The sequence below is a fragment of the Scardinius erythrophthalmus genome (genome assembly GCF_964197995.2).
Source record: "Scardinius erythrophthalmus genome assembly, chromosome: 14".
NCBI lineage: Eukaryota > Metazoa > Chordata > Actinopteri > Cypriniformes > Leuciscidae > Scardinius > Scardinius erythrophthalmus.
The window spans coordinates 35,968,175-35,987,590 of record NC_138234.1 but is presented as its reverse complement, the minus strand read 5'-3'; the positions used below and the strand labels follow the sequence as shown (position 1 = coordinate 35,987,590).

At 38.7% G+C, this 19,416-nt stretch overlaps 2 protein-coding genes across 3 annotated transcripts in view; both read right to left on the bottom strand.

Moving 5' to 3' along the window:
- klc4 (kinesin light chain 4) overlaps positions 1-10,559 on the bottom strand; it is a 53,781-nt gene extending 43,222 nt beyond the window's left edge. Inside the window, exon 1 of one of the 2 annotated variants that reach the window (XM_081384704.1) lies at positions 10,429-10,559. The gene's annotated coding sequence lies outside the window, so the exon portion shown is untranslated. The remainder of the gene's footprint in view (positions 1-10,428) is intronic. The other variant, XM_081384705.1, reaches the window with a different exon arrangement.
- Positions 10,560-15,225: 4,666 nt separating this feature from the next.
- The window catches only part of LOC308702244 (phosphofurin acidic cluster sorting protein 2), a 76,160-nt gene continuing 71,969 nt past the window's right edge, over positions 15,226-19,416 (bottom strand). Inside the window, exons 22-26 of the mRNA XM_081384926.1 lie at positions 18,526-18,568; positions 18,299-18,440; positions 17,056-17,279; positions 16,868-16,981; positions 15,226-15,914 (exon numbers count right to left, since the gene is read on the bottom strand). Coding sequence (XP_081241052.1) covers positions 15,799-15,914; positions 16,868-16,981; positions 17,056-17,279; positions 18,299-18,440; positions 18,526-18,568 — 639 coding nt within the window. The 3' untranslated portion in view covers positions 15,226-15,798. The remainder of the gene's footprint in view (positions 15,915-16,867; positions 16,982-17,055; positions 17,280-18,298; positions 18,441-18,525; positions 18,569-19,416) is intronic.

The following is a 19,416-nucleotide window of genomic DNA, read 5'->3' as shown; positions in this document are numbered from 1 at the left end:
TCCTATAAGACACATCACACTGTACGACATGGATCTAATAAACTTGGTTAAAACTGTACGATGAGGACACCTATTGATTCGTAGGCTACGACGCAAGAATAAAACGTCATCAGCATGCGCTAGTGGTAAACAAATAGAGCAAAATGAATCGCACTTTGGCAAATGTGGTTTACATGTGCGCTGAAAAAAAGAGGAGGAAGCGGAAGAGGAGAATATGGATGCGATCATGTCTAGGGGGAAAGAGGCCAACTTGGCATGCCAATCTTACAACTGAGCTTGAGGTAAGTCGTTTTAAGTTTTAACGCCATGTCGCTTTGATCAATACACCATTTCTTGTTGCATTTTTATTGGCTAGTCAGTAGATGTAGGTCATAGCAGCAGACACACTGTGAGATGATCATGCTAAATCTCTCATCTTTCGTCTGGGACAGCCCAGAAACAATATGTACCGGGCATGAGGCTGAGACCAGGTAGTGTGTGATCCTCACTTATTTAGTATACTAGTAACCTTTTAGTAAGTGTGTGTATCTGCAGGTCGGAGTAATGGGGGTGCCGAAAGGTCTCTACAACTGGTTGCGAAAGCTGCCTAAAGGGTGACGGTGCGTGTCCAGTGGCGCGGTGCGAGCGGAGCGGAGCGAGCGTTTTCAATTCATTCATATGGAAGTCGAGCTTCACGCTCGTGCAGTGCATTTTGGGATTGACAGCGGACCGGAGAAAGCGTTGAGAGCGACCGAGAGCGTCAAAAGGTTGGGCAGTTCACACGCATAGGTTTAGTACCTATGATCACGCGCGTGAACTCGACAATCGATTACTATGGACTTCGACCGAAAACAGGAAGAAAATACAGGTATGAGCGCTGGCTGACATAACATCACTTTTATTAATATCTTTCACATCTACTGCAGTCAGATTCACCCGTGTTCACTCTTTCAAATTTTAAAAACAGGATAACACGGTGTAGGCAAGACCGATTTTTGTCGTTGCTCTCTCTATTGACAGCACTCCAAATTTACAAAACAAGTAATAAAAACTCGGTGAGTGTTTTAGCGCAATTTTCTCACCTCATGGGATCACAACACTAAGAGATAGTAAATCTTTTCCTTGATTTTTTTTGTGCGTTCCCGAGATTAGACCTTCCTTAACATAATGCCGAAAACCCGAAGTCTCAAGGTGGTCTGGTTGAGGAGTAGATAGAAGTGCAAGATTGGTGCGCACAGACAGAACAGAAATCACGAGTTAACAATCGCAATTTGTCCGGTGGAAAATTGCGCTAAAAATGAGCTCAATGTTAAAATTGACCGGAGTTCTCCTTTAAGTTCTGTCTAATATGTTATTAGATAGAACTGATATACATAGAAAGTAGACAGTAATGAAAAGTTATTATCGTATGCCGTGTGGTTGATGTCCAGTGTTGCTGAGCAGAAATACATAATCATGTTTGTCCTGGTCACCTCAAAGGTGTGTTGGATTTTCTCCTCAGCGTAAAGATAAAGAGGTCCATCTATCACTGTTTTCCATGTTCGTAGAGTTAGCTTCTGGAGTAAATATATAGGCTATAATCTGTTTGTGAACCCTATGGCGAGTTCTAGTGTTTCGCGTGCATTCGGCCAATCAGCGAACACTAAGGTCACTGGCAGTTCCTATAGTGCTGGTTTAGACCGACTCTGAAGTAGGAGTTAGTTTCTCCACAAGGAGTTCCTAGAACTAAAATCGTTCCTCGTTCCTGCGGTGCGAACACCTCAAAATCCGGGAACTTCTTAATTGGTTTGAGTAGGACAAACTTAAATTAAACTAATTAGTTCAGTCAAATTAACTTTTATGAGTATTTAGCACTTTCTTTTTCTTTCAAGTTCACAGAACTGATATATTTTAAGTAAACTGAACTGTTTCATTGTTTTGAGTTTTATTAAATTATTTATTTTAATTTAGACAAAAACTAAAGTTGAACTGAAACGGCTGGGATGTCTATTTCCCAGCATGCTTTGCCGATGGCACTCGAAAGGGAGTAAATGTTAAAATTAAGTGTAATATAAAATTTAGTAGTGATTAAAGTTTTGTTATGCTAATTTAGAAGAATTTCTGTTAATGTTGGCTTTAGGATAGTTACCATCATGGAGACAAGTGGTGCATGCAGTGTGATTTGAGAGCAAATAAAACCTTTATATTGCTGCACTCATACAGCAAGTGCTATGCTTGTTAAAGCTAGTTAAGTTTATACTAATAAAAGTGTTCACATTGAGATTACATGAAAGTTTTAAGTTAAATGTATGAATTAGCGTACTCAAACATTTCAAGTTAAGAACAATTAAAATGTATAAGTACAAAATAAAAATCTGCCAGTTCTGCTTACTTAAACTTTGAATTGCTTAACTTAAAAAATTTGAGGTACATTTTTTGAGTTTTGCCAACTTATTTGTGTTTACAGTGTGTGAAAGCCCCTATAGTTTTCAAAAACGTACACTTTAAAGCACGTTTTCAAAAGTTTGTGTTTTAAGGCCTCTAAAAAAATCACAGAAAATATCAAAATCGCACACAGTAAAGCTTGGTGTGTAAGTAGCAGAATTTTAAACCTACAATTGTGCTTTCTTGAATCTTGTAAGCACTGTAGCCACTGCATGTTGAACCAGCTAAAGACAGCACCTGTGTGTGTGTGAGACGCCTGTGCTCTGTAGTGTTTTCCAGCCTTTCCCGAACTAACCACTCAACCCTCTCTGATTGCCACGGCAACAGAAACAGACACAGAAATAGAACACAAAAATTGAGTCAGTGAAGAAATCTGAGAAACCTGGACAACACAAGTACGTGTGCATGGACATCTCATGGACATTAATACTGTTAACAAAGATTAATAAACACTGGAACAAATGTATTGCTCATTGTCAGTTAATGTTAGTTTATGCATGGGACATTATTGTAAAGTGTTACCAGATTTACTTTCCTCAAAATATATACTTTTTTCTTTGTCTTCTGAGGTAAATTAAGGCCTGGATGGTTTTTCGGGAGATTCAACTTCATAAAGATAAGGAAAGACTGCTTTTGACAGATCTACTGAATCCTCTTCCACATCTTTCCAGGTGTCTGAGGACAAGACTTGAGGACAAAAGCTTATGGAGAATCTTTCATCACAGCCATTATGATTCAGTCCTTGAACTGCTCCATGTCTTGTGACTGTTACTACAGCGAATTAGGATTTCAATCAGTGCTTTGATTCGCTGAAAGCTGATTCAAAGGCAACTACTATATGCTCAGCATTTTGTTTCTTGAGAAACCACTTTATGATTCACCAAAGCCTCATGTAAATATCTGTTGAGTCAATGGGGAAGGGTTTCTGACCTAAATGTCTCTAAAACAGTCTATAACTAACATGATTCATGGCCTCTAATGCTTATTACAGGCATGTCCTTACAAGCTTCAAACGCATCTGTGTCATTGGCAAAGAGTGGCCACGGTGAAAACACACATATTAGTTTTATATGATTTTAAAAGACATTTTCAACAAAAATTTTAATTTAAATTCCCTCAAACATGATTATACACATCTTATTTTTAATTCATAATATCGTTAAATTTTAAGGGAGTCGCATCACATTACATTTTACAACCTGAACTCACCTTTCAGAGTCATAAAAAGATAAACTGTTTCAAGAAAGACCTTTCAACCTTAACACAAAGTCATGATGGGTTAGGGTTAGTTTTATGTTTTATAAGTTTCTGCAATTTGTTTGCACCACATTACTGCGAATGCGCACCATTTTTCATCTATTAAAGGCACACTATGCAAGATTTGTGTCTTAATATAAAAGCTTCAGGTCTTTTAGATGGTAAACGAACTCGTAGTTGGGCGTAGTTGGGTGTAGTTGGGGGGGGGGGGATCTCGCGAGAATCACGACTTGCTTTACGGCACGACGTCACATACATCAACGACATATGAAGCAGCCTCTGTGGAAGACACGCATTTCAGACGTGAATCATGGCAGAGTCGACGCGGAAGAGTGGTATTTACGACAGTAACGTTAAATACAAGTACTCCACTGCGACTCTAGGGGGCGCTGTTTGAGAAAACCAGTAACTGCATTGTGTGTGCCTTTAATAATAAATGATATTTTATTAACAGAAAATACTTATGCCAAACTATTTTTCTTTTCAAAAATTTCATTTGTTTAATGAGGCTTTTTCTTCATTATAATATCAGAAAATGTTTTACTTTATGCCCTCCGAAAAAGTTGCTAGTAAATTTCACCAAAAATTGGAGGTTGACATTTTTTTGCCGATTAATCAGCACTGATGACCAATTGCTGGAACAACCGGGTTATTGTGGGTTTCCTCCAAGGATCTGCTGTCGTTATACACACGAGAGTGACCTCTAGAGGCGAAATAACAACCAGCACCAATGCCTCGTGGAGTTTGTTTTGACACGTGAGGCTGCGATCTGCACAGATGCAGATATAAAACAGACAATGAAACGGTATACCGTACATGTTTTCATATCATTATAAAGTAATTAATTTGTAGACTAGATGCTGCATTGGTGGAGAACAGCTAACATTAGTAGTTCCTCAAGCGGCTAAAACAATGTGACAAAAACACGCGCAAGTCTTACCCAAATATTTAATGTCACTATTGTTCCCATCTATTTGCATTAGTTTATATCCAGCTGGTCGCGTTTATGTATTCGTTATGCAGCGAAGTTGCATATTTGAAGCTAGTGACGTGAGAAACTGTGTCATGCTGCCGACAGAAACATGCAAACAAATCAGAAACGCATTCGATTTCACTGTAATACATATTTGTTTCGTTTTTTATTAGATAATCATCAAGAAAAAAGAAGCAAAAGTGTGAGAGTGTATACAATATACATGTGTCTAATTTAAATGCTACGGCGTTTGTATAGATGTTTAAAGATGGCCATCTCTAAGCATGACGTTGGATTTATATGAAATAGTAACACTTCACAATAAGAGTCCATTTGTAACATTAATAAATGTATTGTTCATTGTTGATTTCAGCATTCACTAATATATTTTTACATTTTAAAGTCGTATCTCTTAACATTTGTTAATGCACTATTAACTAACATGAATGATCAAGGTATAATTAAAGGTATAGCGGAGGATTTTTTTTACTTCCGGGTGGATAACTTATACTATTGGTCTTCCTAATTGTCAATCATTCTGGTGAATCAATCAAACTTTTCAAAAAGTGGAGAGGGCGGGTCTTATCTAAAATTCAGAAAGATCCTCCGCTATACCTTTAATATATTCATATTTTTATATTTAAAAAGTGGTGTATTTTCATGCTTCAGTGCTGTTTTTTGTAATAAAGTTCAGCACTATTTTATGTGTTATGTTTGTTTTCATTCTGTATCCACTTTAAAATCGATCGGTTGATTAATCTGTGATCGGCCAGCGTGGGCCAACCTAGTTATCGTTATCGGTGAAATCCTTTAATTATTGGTCGACGTCTACAAATAATTGCAAAGAAATGGCAAGTGCATTGAATTAAATGTGAAATTTTTAAACAGAAAGACTGAAATAGTATTTTCTTGTAAAATATACTCCAGTAATCTTTAACATGTATGAACTGATTTTTTTTGCTAAATAAATACCGTTCTAACTTAGACTAACCAGTGTGTTTGATGGGCATGTCAGTCTTGTTTATTATTAGTGACATTTGCTAATTGTGGTTGGTAATACTGCTCAAATTTAGTGATTTAAGATGATTAAACTGTACTGTGCCATTTAGTCCAGTCATTTTATGAAAAAAGGTTGAACAAATTGCAACAGAAGCAAACTCAACTGATTTTGTATCCTCAATATGTCCTGAAAGTTTCGAGAAGACCCAAATATAGCCTATTCATACGCCTATTCATTCTTTTTCTTACGAGAATAGGGTAAAAATTGTAACCTTTAGATATCACCATGAAAATTAGTGAGTTGATTACTTACATCAAGACAAACAAAAAATGTATTACAAGTTTTTTTAAATTGTTTGTTAACATGGACAAACGGTGCATAATCTAATTATGAATGTGCTTGTTTGCATACGTACCACAACAGATCTAAACATTGGGTCTAGCCAGGAGAAAATGTCTTGTTGAATCTTGTTGACATATATCAACATATATCTTGTTAGACTACCCATGAGCATTAATACATAGAGGCAGGAAGAAGTACTTTAGAAACCAGCCTTCTCCATTCTCCTTCACCAGGCTCCATTCAGACCTTAACATTTAAGTATTTTACTGTTATATGTCAACAAGATTCAACAAGACATTTTCACCTGGCTATACCCAATGTTTAGTTAAAAATTTTAGAAATTAATGAATAGGTTATATTTGGGTCTTTTTCAAAACTTTCCCCTAATGGGATTCTTCAGGGCTTTTTTTTCCTTACTCAGGACATATTGAGGATACAAAATCAGCTGAGTTTGCTTCTGTTTTGCTTTTTTTTCAAGGTTGACCCCCATTTAGGCTTAAAATGACTGGACTAATTACTCATATAGGTGAAACGACATTTTCACCTGGAAGAAGAGCTAAAACTAGAGATGCACTGATATGAAAATTTAGACCGATACCGATAACCGACAAATCTTTATATTTGAAATCTGATAACCGATATATTGGCCGATAAATCTAAATCTAAATTTTTATATAATTTTTAAAAGCCCGATTACAAAATCAAAAGTCTCACAATTAAAATCCATGACCCAAGCACACAATTATAATGATGTTCTCATTATAATTTTATATGAAACCAAAAGCATCATAGTGAACAGTGCGCATCTGAAGTGTCTCAGCCAGTGGCGGAACTAGAGTTTTATACATGGGGTGGCCAGGGGGTGGCCACTGCTACTTGCGGGGGTACACAGTACACACAGTACACACACACGCGCACACACACACACACACACACACACACACACACACACACACACACACACACACACACACACACACACACACACACACACACACACACACACACACACACACACACACACACACACACACACAGTAGAAAAGCTTATGGAAGGAATTGGGTCACTCTGTTTGTGTCTATAAGTGTTGACCATCCAAAATATTTGCAGAAAACAAAGCTGAAGCACCAAGGAGATAAGATACCGTAGCACGTGTCTGTTATGAACTGCTGCATTTATTTACAAAAAAAATCACATTTACAAAAATTATTATTTTTTAATTAGATATAGCAGGCATCAAGCAGACATTTACTTGAAAAATTTAAACAATTTTATTGCCCATCAATATAAAATCTTATCCTAGGAAGATTCAATACAACATAATTCTTTCATTATAATAATTTATAATTATTCTTTCTAATTATAATTATTTAATTTATATTTTTTTTGTGTGTGTTCATTTTTTGGTGAACTATCCTTTTAATCTGGCAAAATCTTCTCAACTTAAATTCCTGATTTGGGTATGTGATTGACTGCCTGTGTCTGGTAGATGCTCTGACCTGTTGCTGGTCCTGAAGTCTGACCACACTGACTCTGCTAGCCAGTGGTGATGCAAGGGCTGGGGTCTGATCTGCCTGTTAGTCCAGTCATTTTAAGCCAAAATGGGGGTCAACCTTGAACAAATTGCAACAGAAGCAAACTCAACTGATTTTGTATCCTCAATATGTCCTAAGTAAGGAAAAACAAGTCCCGAAGAATCCCATTAGGGGAACGTTTCGAAAAAGACCCAAATATAGCCTATTCATTCTTTCTCTCACATGAATAGGGTAAAAATTGTAACCTTTAAATATTACCATGAAAATTACAGAGTTGATTACTTACATCAAGACAAACAAAAAATGTATTACAAGGTTTTTTTTGTTTTTTTTTTATTGTTTGTAAACATGGACAAATGGTGCATAATCTTATAATGTATGTGCTAATTTGCATAAATACCACAACAGATCTAAACATTGGGTATAGCCAGGTGAAAATGTCTTGTTGAATCTTGTTGACATATAACAGTAAAATACTTAATGTTAATGTCTGAATGGAACCCATTTAGGCTACCCATGAGCATTAATACATAGAGGCAGGAAGAAGTACTTTAGAAACCAGCCTTTATTAATTTTTAAGAGATGGGGTTTTGGGCGGGGTCCGTGGGACTGTTTCTGGGGGACGAGTCTGAGGGAAGAACAGGAGTAAGGAGAATGCAGAAGACAAAAGGTAGGTAAAATAAAAAGTGAATACCCAGAAACAGTTTTCAAAACTTTCCCCTAATGGGATTCTTCTGGACTTTTTTTTCCTTACTCAGGACATATTGAGGATACAAAATTATTTGAGTTTGCTTCTGTTGCAATTTGTTTAACCTTTTTTCATAAAATGACTGGACTATGTTTGTGCTTATTAAAAATAACTCTTAGCCTATCTCTCCCTTTCTTTTCATGTTTAATTGACCCTGTTCAAAAAATATGCCAAATTTAAAATATGATTCCAATCATATTCATATTCTAATCATCATCCAATTACCAACATTTTTATCTTAACTCTTTCCAGTATAAAAAAAATGGTGTTTTTGGTAATTTTCACAATTTCATGGCACCCCAGAATATTTTGTTGTATGAATATCTGAACATACCAAAAGAAAGAACAGACCCTGTGCTTTTAAAAATAAAAAATAAAATCTGTTTTGTTCTAGCTTCGTGCGTCTTTTTTATCAACACTTGAATGTTGGCAAGTTTCATAAAAAGCAACATGAGCAAAAAGCTGAGAAAATCGCATTTTTATCAAAGACTACATCTAGATCAGATTTAATGATGACCAAAACACAGTAGATCGAGTCCATCAACACCCTACACCCATAAAGCTTCACAGCCCTAGTGATCGCATTATGATATCGCTTTGTTTCTGCTCTTCTTTGCCTGCGTTTTGATCTCCTATCCTCACATTAGCTAGAACATTTGTATACTGTAACGTACACACGGCAAGGTAGCCTACTTTATATGCGTATTAGGCCGAATGTATTCGGAGCAAACCCCCCTGATGCTAAACCTTAAAAACTTACTTCAAATATGATGTTTTCTTATTCGGTGGTGAAGTTCGGTTTCTTCTTGCAACTATCTCTCGTCCTCTGCTCGTCCATTTGAAAACTGCGCGCGCACCGCGCCCGCGCTGCCGGCGAACGTTTTTTTTTTTTAAATCAGCATTAGCAACTGCCAGTAGCAAATAAAAATTTGGGGTGGCACCCGGGGTGGCCAATCGCATGTCAGGGGTGTCCAGTGCCACCCCGGACCCCCCTCTGGCTCCGCCACTGGTCTCAGCTAAAGGAAATAATCCATTATTTATCAGCTTTAATATATCGGACAAAATTTTCTTATTGGGCCGATAACAAAAACATTAAAAATGAACATATATATCGGCCGATACTGATACTAAACACCCTAGTAGCCAACCAACCCCCACTTATATTTCCTTCAGGAAATGTAAAAAATCAGATTATCAGACCAAGCAGAGAGTAAACAGCACATCCAATAATGTGTGCCCTAGCATACTTCACTTGTAGTTTACATTTGTAGATGTCCGTGAGCATGTTATGCAGCCTGTAATGCTGACTCTTATCTAGACTGCATTATTGACATGAACTGTTTGCTGAAGTGAGGAGTGGCACTGAACCTCTTCCTCCTGATGTACAAATGTGCCGGCGGGGATGTTAGACACAAGAGAGCGCAAGATAAACTGAATATCTAGGTTTATATCGTAGTTTAAGTCCTAATTTTACAAACTGTATTACTGGTACAAACTGAATTATTGGTATAAATTTAATTGTAGGTGTACTGTAACCTGTGGTCAGGTCATATATATTTGAAAATGTCTGTATAAAACTAACTAATATAGATGTTACCACATGAGGAAGTATTTTAAATACATGTTTTTAAAAACATTACAAGCAGAAGAAAATTATGTGTTTGCATAATGATATAATAGCCATTACGTGTATAGGGTGTTGTCAGACACAGTAAACATTACATCTACTGTACTGGAGTGTTTAGACTATGAAAGTATAGTATGCAATAATAAGCATTAGATATACTGTAATACTGTACCAGGTGTTTGTGTACTGTATATAGGGTGTTGTCCTGATGCATGAGACAGTCAGTCCATAGGTCACTGTCTGAGTTTATGACACTGTCCAAATAACCCAACCCAACCCAACCACACACACACACACTCACACACACACACACACACACACACACACACACACACACACACACACACACACACACACACTCGATATTACTTATAATAACACACAAAGAGATAAAACAAATCCCTAGCCCCTTTGCTTACATAACACACTCATTTAAATGTAATCCCACTGTATGGTTACCTCAGATTATTAACACTATACAAATATCGACATGTGTATTAACAAAGACACTCTTTGATGCTCATTAACATATCAAAACATACCTGCTACGATCACTGCTCCGTTCACTGCGACTGATGTATCAAATCAAGGCCAAACAAAGAGAAAATACATCATATATCCAGAACCGGACTGGGAGAGGTCAGGATCACGGAGAACTGGACCGGCACTGCGCACTTTCTGCGGCTGCGCTTAACCAATCATACTATGGCGAAGGACTGACTCATTAATATTAATGAAGTAGCGTGACGGCCCTACCCGATTGGCTGAAAGGCAGCAAGTGGGCGGCACTTCGATTGTTATGGGGTGTTGGTAGCTGGCGAAAAGACTTGATTATGAATATTAATGAGATTATATGAGTGGACATTCCATGAAGATTACCAAGCAACGTCAAACGTAACAATTAATATTCATAAGTTAGGCCTTGAGAGGAGAAATTCAGATAATTTACTTCATAAATCATGTCGAGCTGGAAATTCACGTAGTTTGGAATGCGGGTGTTTTTAACCCTATATTTTAATAGAAAACATATGAATGAGATTTATAGATGATTGAGAATCTTTTATTAGCCTATATTCTTTACTACGCAGCATTATTAATTTCGGGATGCGAACTTATAGAGCGAAAGGTATTTACAAGAATCCTGAAAGGAATAATACTCTCGCCATATTTCTTTTTGTGACGGATGACATCACATTTTTACCTTGATTTTAATGCCATCTGCTGGCAGAACACAATCCAATCCAATATGATCAATATTAATGTAATTAGTGTGCATCAAATATTAATACATAAATGTAATTAAAGCATAAAATTACATTTTAAGACAAAATATTTCTCTTTTTAAAATAAACATGCCATTTTATTTCCCTAATTCTTTTTATTTTCCCTTTTAGGTCTGTGTTTTTGTGAAGATTCCTCTGAATGATGTACACTTACAAGGATAAAGGTTGTATTCATAATAGTTGTCTAAAATAGTGTTTTAATTGTGGTGTTACAATTATGGTGCTACGTTTTATTATTATTTTTTAATTATGGTGAAATTTGTCTCGCGATGTTACCCTAAACTTCAGAAACAATCCTCACGCTGTAGCCTATCTACACACTAGTAGAGTAGTGCAAAACATTAAGATAATGGACTATAATCACTATCTTCATTTACTGCCGAAGAAGCAGAAAAGTTCAGATGCCAGAAGATAAAGACAAAAAGTTTGCTTAAAGTCCGTCCGTAGTCAATCATTTTATCCCTTAAAAAATCTTTGATCCCCAAAATGACATATTTAAAGTTTTTTCCTTGAAAAAAACTTTATCATGCCTTAAAATATCTTGAATGTAACTCGACACCCTTGCCTCATTTAGTATGCGCGGTTCTATGAACATGCAAATGAGCCCCGCCTCCACTCACTCACTCACTCAGCTCAGAGATCCACTGGTTGACGATCACACGTTGATCTGATTGGTTACAAGGTAGTTTGTGACGTCAGAAACACCAGCGATTTCAAAGCGTGTTTTTGAGACTGTCTTTGGTTCACTGCAGTTTTAAGGAGGAAACACTCAGCAATGCTGTCGACTTATGAATTTACACATGGTTTGTCTTAAAGCAGATTAAAAACACCACATAGACACATAAACAACATTAAAAGCTGGATTTTTACATAATACTTGTCAAAGGCTCAATAAAGATTTTCTACCATTAACAAGATATTTCAGATCATGTCTTCTGTCTTGACTACTTCCATAGACATAATACAACACAAACATATTTTTATTATTTGTCATTTATTTGCACAATCCTCCAGTAAGTATTTATCAAATACTGAAAAAAAGTTTTTGTCTGTGCACTCAACAACCAGAACACACTGGTCCACTTTCTTATTTTCATTTACATGTTAATGTCTGAGAACAAAACAAAACAGAAAAAGTCTATAAAAGAGTCCAACTCCTTTAAAAAGGGAAATAGAAAAACAAATACTAATAGTAAATGTTAAAAAAAAAGTCACAATGCAGCCATGGTTAAAATCATTTTAGTATTTGTATGACAATTCAACCCAGTATAAAGGATATGAAATGGCAGTACTGTACGTTATGTACACGCGTTACAGAGAAGAGAAGCTTTCCTCAGTGGTTCGTTCAGAATCAATACTGTCAAACTTAAAAATAAGCTTTGTGCAAATGTCTGCAGGTCTATTTCAAACAGACAGATCAAATATTAGTGTTTTCTCTCAGTTTTACAGATTAAAAAAAGAAAAAAGCTCCTCATGTTGCCCTAAAAGTAGTGCTTAAAAACACCCCGAGGCCCAGAGCGGTTGACCAAACCCCAGCGGCCCGCCTCAAACACACACCAGTACAAAAGTAGGTTAAAATATACAATGAAGAGAACAGTAACAGCTCTGCTCATAAGACACCGAAAACTGCTATTTTATGCACAATGTCACTATACCGCAGGTTCGCCTGGCTGTAAAATAATGCCACAAGCCGTAAGAGCAAACTCACCTCCTGAAATTAATACTGAAACCCTTCTCACGCACACACACACACACACACACACACACACCACACACACACACACACACACACACACACACACACACACACACACACACACACACACACACACCACACACACACACACACACACACACACACACACACACACACACACTCACTCACTCACTCACACACCACACACACACACACACACACACTCACCACACACACACACACACCACACACACACACACACACACACACACACACACACACACACACACACACACACACACACTCACTCACTCACTCACACACCACACACACACACACACACACTCACCACACACACACCACACACACACACACACACACACACACACACACACACACACACACTCACTCACTCACTCACTCACTCACACACACACACACACACACACACACACACACACACACACACACACACACACACTCACCACACACACACACTCACCACACACACACACACACACACACTCACTCACTCACTCACTCACTCACTCACACACCACACACACACACACACACACACACACACACACACACACACACACACACACACTCACCACACACACACACACACACACACACACACACACACTCACTCACACACCACACACACACACACACACACACACACACACACACACACACACACACACACACACACACACACACACACACACACACTCACTCACTCACTCACTCACACACCACACACACACACACACACACACACACACACACACACACACACACACACACACACACACACACTCACTCACTCACTCACTCACTCACTCACTCACTCAGCACACACACCACACACACACACACACACACACACACACACACTCACTCACTCACTCACTCACTCACTCACTCACTCACACACCACACACACACACACACACACACACACACACACACACACACACACACACACACACACACTCACTCACTCACTCACTCACTCACTCACTCACTCACTCAGCACACACACACACACACACACACACACACACACACACACACACACACACACACACACACACACACACACACACTCACCACACACACACACACACACACACACACACACACTCACTCACACACCACACACACACACACACACACACACACACACTCACCACACACACACACACACACACACACACACACACACACACACACACACACACACACTCACTCACTCACTCACACACCACACACACACACACACACACACACACACACACACACACACACACTCACTCACTCACTCACTCACTCACTCACTCACTCAGCACACACACCACACACACACACACACACACTCACTCACTCACTCACTCACTCACTCACTCACTCACTCACTCACACACCACACACACACACACACACACACACACACACACACACACACACACACTCACTCACTCACTCACTCACTCACTCACTCACTCACTCACTCACTCAGCACACACACACACACATACACACACACACACACACACACACACACACACACACACACACACACACACACACACAGGTAACGCTGCTATCACTCTCTCTCAGTATCCACAGATGGGCAGTTTTTGTAAAGGGACTTTCGCAGAGTGAGTGAACATGAACGGATGGCTGAAGTTCTGTCATCCCAACAATCTCTCAGTACAAGCCCTTTTCAGCTGGCAGGAACTGGACCCTGTGTCCAACACACAGACACACTCAAAGCAGTGGGAACACGCTCACAAAGATGGCAGGTAGAAATGTAAAAACAGTAAAAAGAGGAAATATCTGCTCAAAGCCCCACAAAGAGGGGGAATAAAACTATTTAAAGAGCTTTTTAAAGCATTCAACATTTAAAGATCTCCCTTTAGTTCAGATTAAATCCACACAAGCTGCCTTCCTTATACCAAAAAATCTAAGTCCAGATGTGTTCCCCTCAACGTGCCTCTGATGCTCATCCAGGTGATCAGATTATGAAGTACTGTATGAAATACAACCAAATTCACTGTTCATGTTACTAAATTTAAAGGATGTGCCGTTTATAATTCACAGCTATGCTAAAATCATTCAACAAACAGCAACGTAAACCTCTCGCACCTGTCCCGTAGCCCCTCCCACATGTTCAGTAACCCCTCCCACATATCTTGTAGCCCCTCCCACATGTTCAGTAACTCCTCCCATCTGCAACATAGCCCCCCCATGTTCAGTAGCCCCTCCCATAAGTCCCGTAGCCCCTCCCACCTGCCCCATAACCACTCCCACATGTCCCTTAGCCCCTCCCACATGTCCCGTAGCCCTTCCACTTGCACTCAAACTCCTCCCATTTGTCCTTAAAAGGAACAGTTCAACTCAAAGACGTCAAAACTGACACAAAATGACTTTTAAGAGCTATGTAGATCTGTTCCTCACACAAATCTGTCATGTGACTTTTAAAGTTGAACAAAAAAACATTACTTTTTGGGGCGAACTATTCCTTCAACATCTTCTCCCACTTGTAAATATTAACACTCCATTAAAAACTCGACACAAAACAAACTTAAGGAAAACAATTTCAGTCAAGCTCACGTCATAAATCCCACCCTATAATATTGTACATAGAACAATTATCAACACAGATAATTTCACAGAAATAATATCAAACTAAAACCCAACAAAGTGCAAACTGAAGCTGCCGGTGTGATTCCTACCACAACATGTGCTGCGCATCTGCACATTAAACACAGCGTTTGTTTCAAACACACCAATGTTCCTTTCACTGCCAAAGCAACAAAAAATTGACAAGTAACATCACTGACAACATTTCTGTCAAGGACACAGGCTTTCAAATTGACCATTTCCACAGGAAAATCCATTTGTCTGTTTGCTCCCCTTGTTCACGCAGCCTTGCTGTATCCGAAGATTCCTACAGGGAAGAGCTTGACGTGAGTCGGCCACTGCGCCGCCAGCTGGAAAAACTTCACGTCGTGCCACTCCACGCCATCGATCGACACTGAGGACGAGAACAAGCACATTTACACAACACCATTACACCTCACGAGCTCAAACTCTCAAAAACAGCTAATGCGGAAATTCAGTTTCGGAAAAAGCTTGTTTCTGCCACGAAATAAAAGAATGTAAAAGATAATTGCGACTTTATATCATGAAAAACAGTAAGAATTGTGAGATTAAAAACTCGCAATTACATTTTTATATTTTATTCCATGATGGAAACAAGCTTGCATACAATTCCAGTGCATTTGTTATAGTAGCAAAATTGTATCAAAATGATCTATGATCAAGTTGAATGTTTTTTTTTTTTTTTAGAAAAATCTTCTGAAAAAAAATCGATTTTTATTTTATTTTATCGAAAATACAGATAAAACAGTAACTATCACAATATATTGTGAAAATTATTTCTATTTAAATTAGCTGTTATCTATGTGAATATTCCAGTAATGATCAAAGCTGTATTTTCAGCATCATTACTCCAGTCTTCAGTGTCACATGATCCTTCAGAAATCACTCTAATATGATGATTTGATGATCAAGAACATTTATGATTATTATCAGTGTGTTATTATTTTCTGGAAACCAAGATGCATTTTTAAAAGGATTCTTCATCAATAGAATGTTGAACATTTATTATAAATAGAAATCTTTTACATTATAAAAGTCTTTAAGTCCCCCTGTAGTCAATAAAACTCATCTTTGATCACCAAAATGACACATTTAAACGTTTTTTTCCTTGAAAAAGTTTCTTCATGCCTTAAATGATCTTGAATGTAACTCGACACCCTTGCCTCATTCAGTATACGCAGTTCTATGAATATGCAAATTAGCCCCGCCTCCTCTCCCTCACAGCAGTAATGCTATAAAGTATTGCACTGATAATGACCACAGGGTGGCAGTCAGGTACAGCCAGTGCACTGAATGTGCTGTGTGCGTGTGTTGTGTGCTGTTTACCCTTCAGCATGGTGTGCTGGTGTTTGGCAGTGCAGATGAGCCTGCTGATGCTGTCGATCACCTGACTCTTAGAGTCCACATCCTTCTCCTTCAGCTTCTTGCTCAGGAAAATCACTGGAGGGAAACCAGACATGAAGCGACAGCACAAACTAATCCGCCTCACATCAGCTCACTTCACACCGACTCACCTTTCTTGTTCTTCTCCTTCATGACGACGGTCATGGCCATGCCGGGAGGGGGGGTCGGCTCGCCTCCGGTGGGGATCCGGGAAACCTGCAGCGAGCGGAAGTTACTCTTCAGCGTGTTCTTAATCCCCACGTCTCTCTTCTCGCCCTCTTTCTTCTTCTCCGCGCCCTGTAGCGTCCAGTAGTCCACCTGAAGACCCATCACCTCGCCACCGGTGCCTGGAGAACTGCACACACACACTTGAGTAAGCAATAAGGGACTCGAGGCTGTGACTTATTCACCATACCGCACTAGCCTTGAGTACCTTATTGCTTTTATAAAACGGTTACCACACAATACAAATATTAAAGCTGAAAAATATGTATCAATGCAACTTTCATGAAGTAAAAATCACTAAAAGCCTTCCTTCCGCTGGAAAAAATAGTCCCTGAGCGTGAACAGCAACAGAAGTTACGTTTCATTATTTCACCATTAGATGGCGGCAAAGACTGTGTTTATGAGCGAGTCAGTCAGTAGAGGAGACTTTTATATTGAAAGGACTCAAACTTGTGAACACGGAAAAGCAAGACACAAGTGACAGATCACAAGGTGTCAGGGCACGGGGAAACCCCGTAACTGTTAAAAGGACAAGATATCTCAGTGGACATTCAAACGGATTTTTTTATTACGAATATTGGACTGACCTGTGAAGGAAGATGCTAAATCTACTGTAAATGCAGGTACACTCGCTTACTCGATCTCTCACAATACTCTATAAGCTTCAATAAACAATATCAGTGAGGACAAACACGTTTGCGTTGCTAAGAGTGGTTGCTAGGGGTGTTGTGTAGTGATACACAGAACCATTGGGTGAAGCGGCCATAGTTTTATCGTGAATGAAACGCAGCTATTGACCAATCAGAATCATGGATTGGAACTAACCGTTTTATAAGTGTGACATATAAGAGTAGATGATGTACGCAAACATGCTTTTTCACTGTCACCAATGCCACGTTCGACTCGTCTTCATGCTCATTTCTCACTAAAATGGTACACAGAGTTGTCTAGGACATTAGGTGCGTCCCAAATCGCGTACTTGTGCACAATTCTACGCCATTTTGTAGTATGAATAGTGCGAGGAGTGCGTTAACACTGAAAATTTGAAAAAGTGAAAAAGTGCACTTTAAGTGCCCGGATGACGCACTTATTTAACTGAAAAAAACGAATTGTGTATTGCTGGACGCTTTTAGTGCGAGTTCCTCGTACCCTGCTCCAGAGAGACCGGCAGACACGGAGGGGGATGATGGAGGGGTGCAGGCCATGTCTTTCCCGTGAGCCGTTCCCGTCTGCGCCGGAGGAGACGAGAGCATGTTCACACTGCCCACCATCACTGCATCATCAGAGTCCACTGCCACACACACACACACATCAGTCATATTTCACTGCTGTTAGTGTTTTTATTGGGTTCTTTCTGGGCTAATTGTGAATCCTACCTGATGTGGATAAGCTGTGCTCCACAATTCCCACTTTCACCAACTGCAAGAAAACACATCCAAATCCTGAGTTACTTAAAGTCCACCAGTGGTGAAAATCCAGCTTTTAATGTTGTTTATATGTCTATGTGGTGTTTTTAATATGCTTTAAGACAAACCATGTGTAAATTCATAAGTCGACACCATTGCTGAGTGTTTTCTGCTTAAAACAGCATACTATTGTTTATATTATTTCTGCAGTATTTTCCATATTTATAGTATTCATAACTGCAAAATATACAGCAAGCACTGTGCATAATACTGTATCCCACAATGCAATGCTTTTGACTTGGCCTTCCATTTTAAATGCGATGGCATTTCGACCAAATGATAATAAGTCAAGAACAAGATGTTAAAAATCACAGTTGATAGTGGTTTGTTCCAAGGTAATTTTACACCAAATTGGGTTAAAACACAAAATATCTCGCTAACAGAAGAGAAATATAGCGTACTATTGTTTTAAACATTTATCTTTGCACACTGAACTATCAAATATTTTAATATAAATATAAGCATGTTTACGCCACAGAATAAAATATTTTGAAAGATAATTGCGACTTTTTATCTCACAAATGCGAGTTTACATCTCGCAATTCTGACTTTATTTCTCACAACTGCGAGATAAAAAGTCAGAATTGTGAGATATAAAGGCAGAATTGCGAGATATAAAGTCAGAATTGCGATATAAAGTCAGAATTGCGAGATAAAAAGTCAGAATTGCAAGATAAAAAGTCAGAATTGCGAGATAAAAAGTCAGAATTGTGAGATAAAAAGTCAGAATTTCGAGATTAAAAAGTCAAAATTGCGAGATAAAAAGTCCGAATTGTGAGATATAAAGTAAGAATTGTCAGA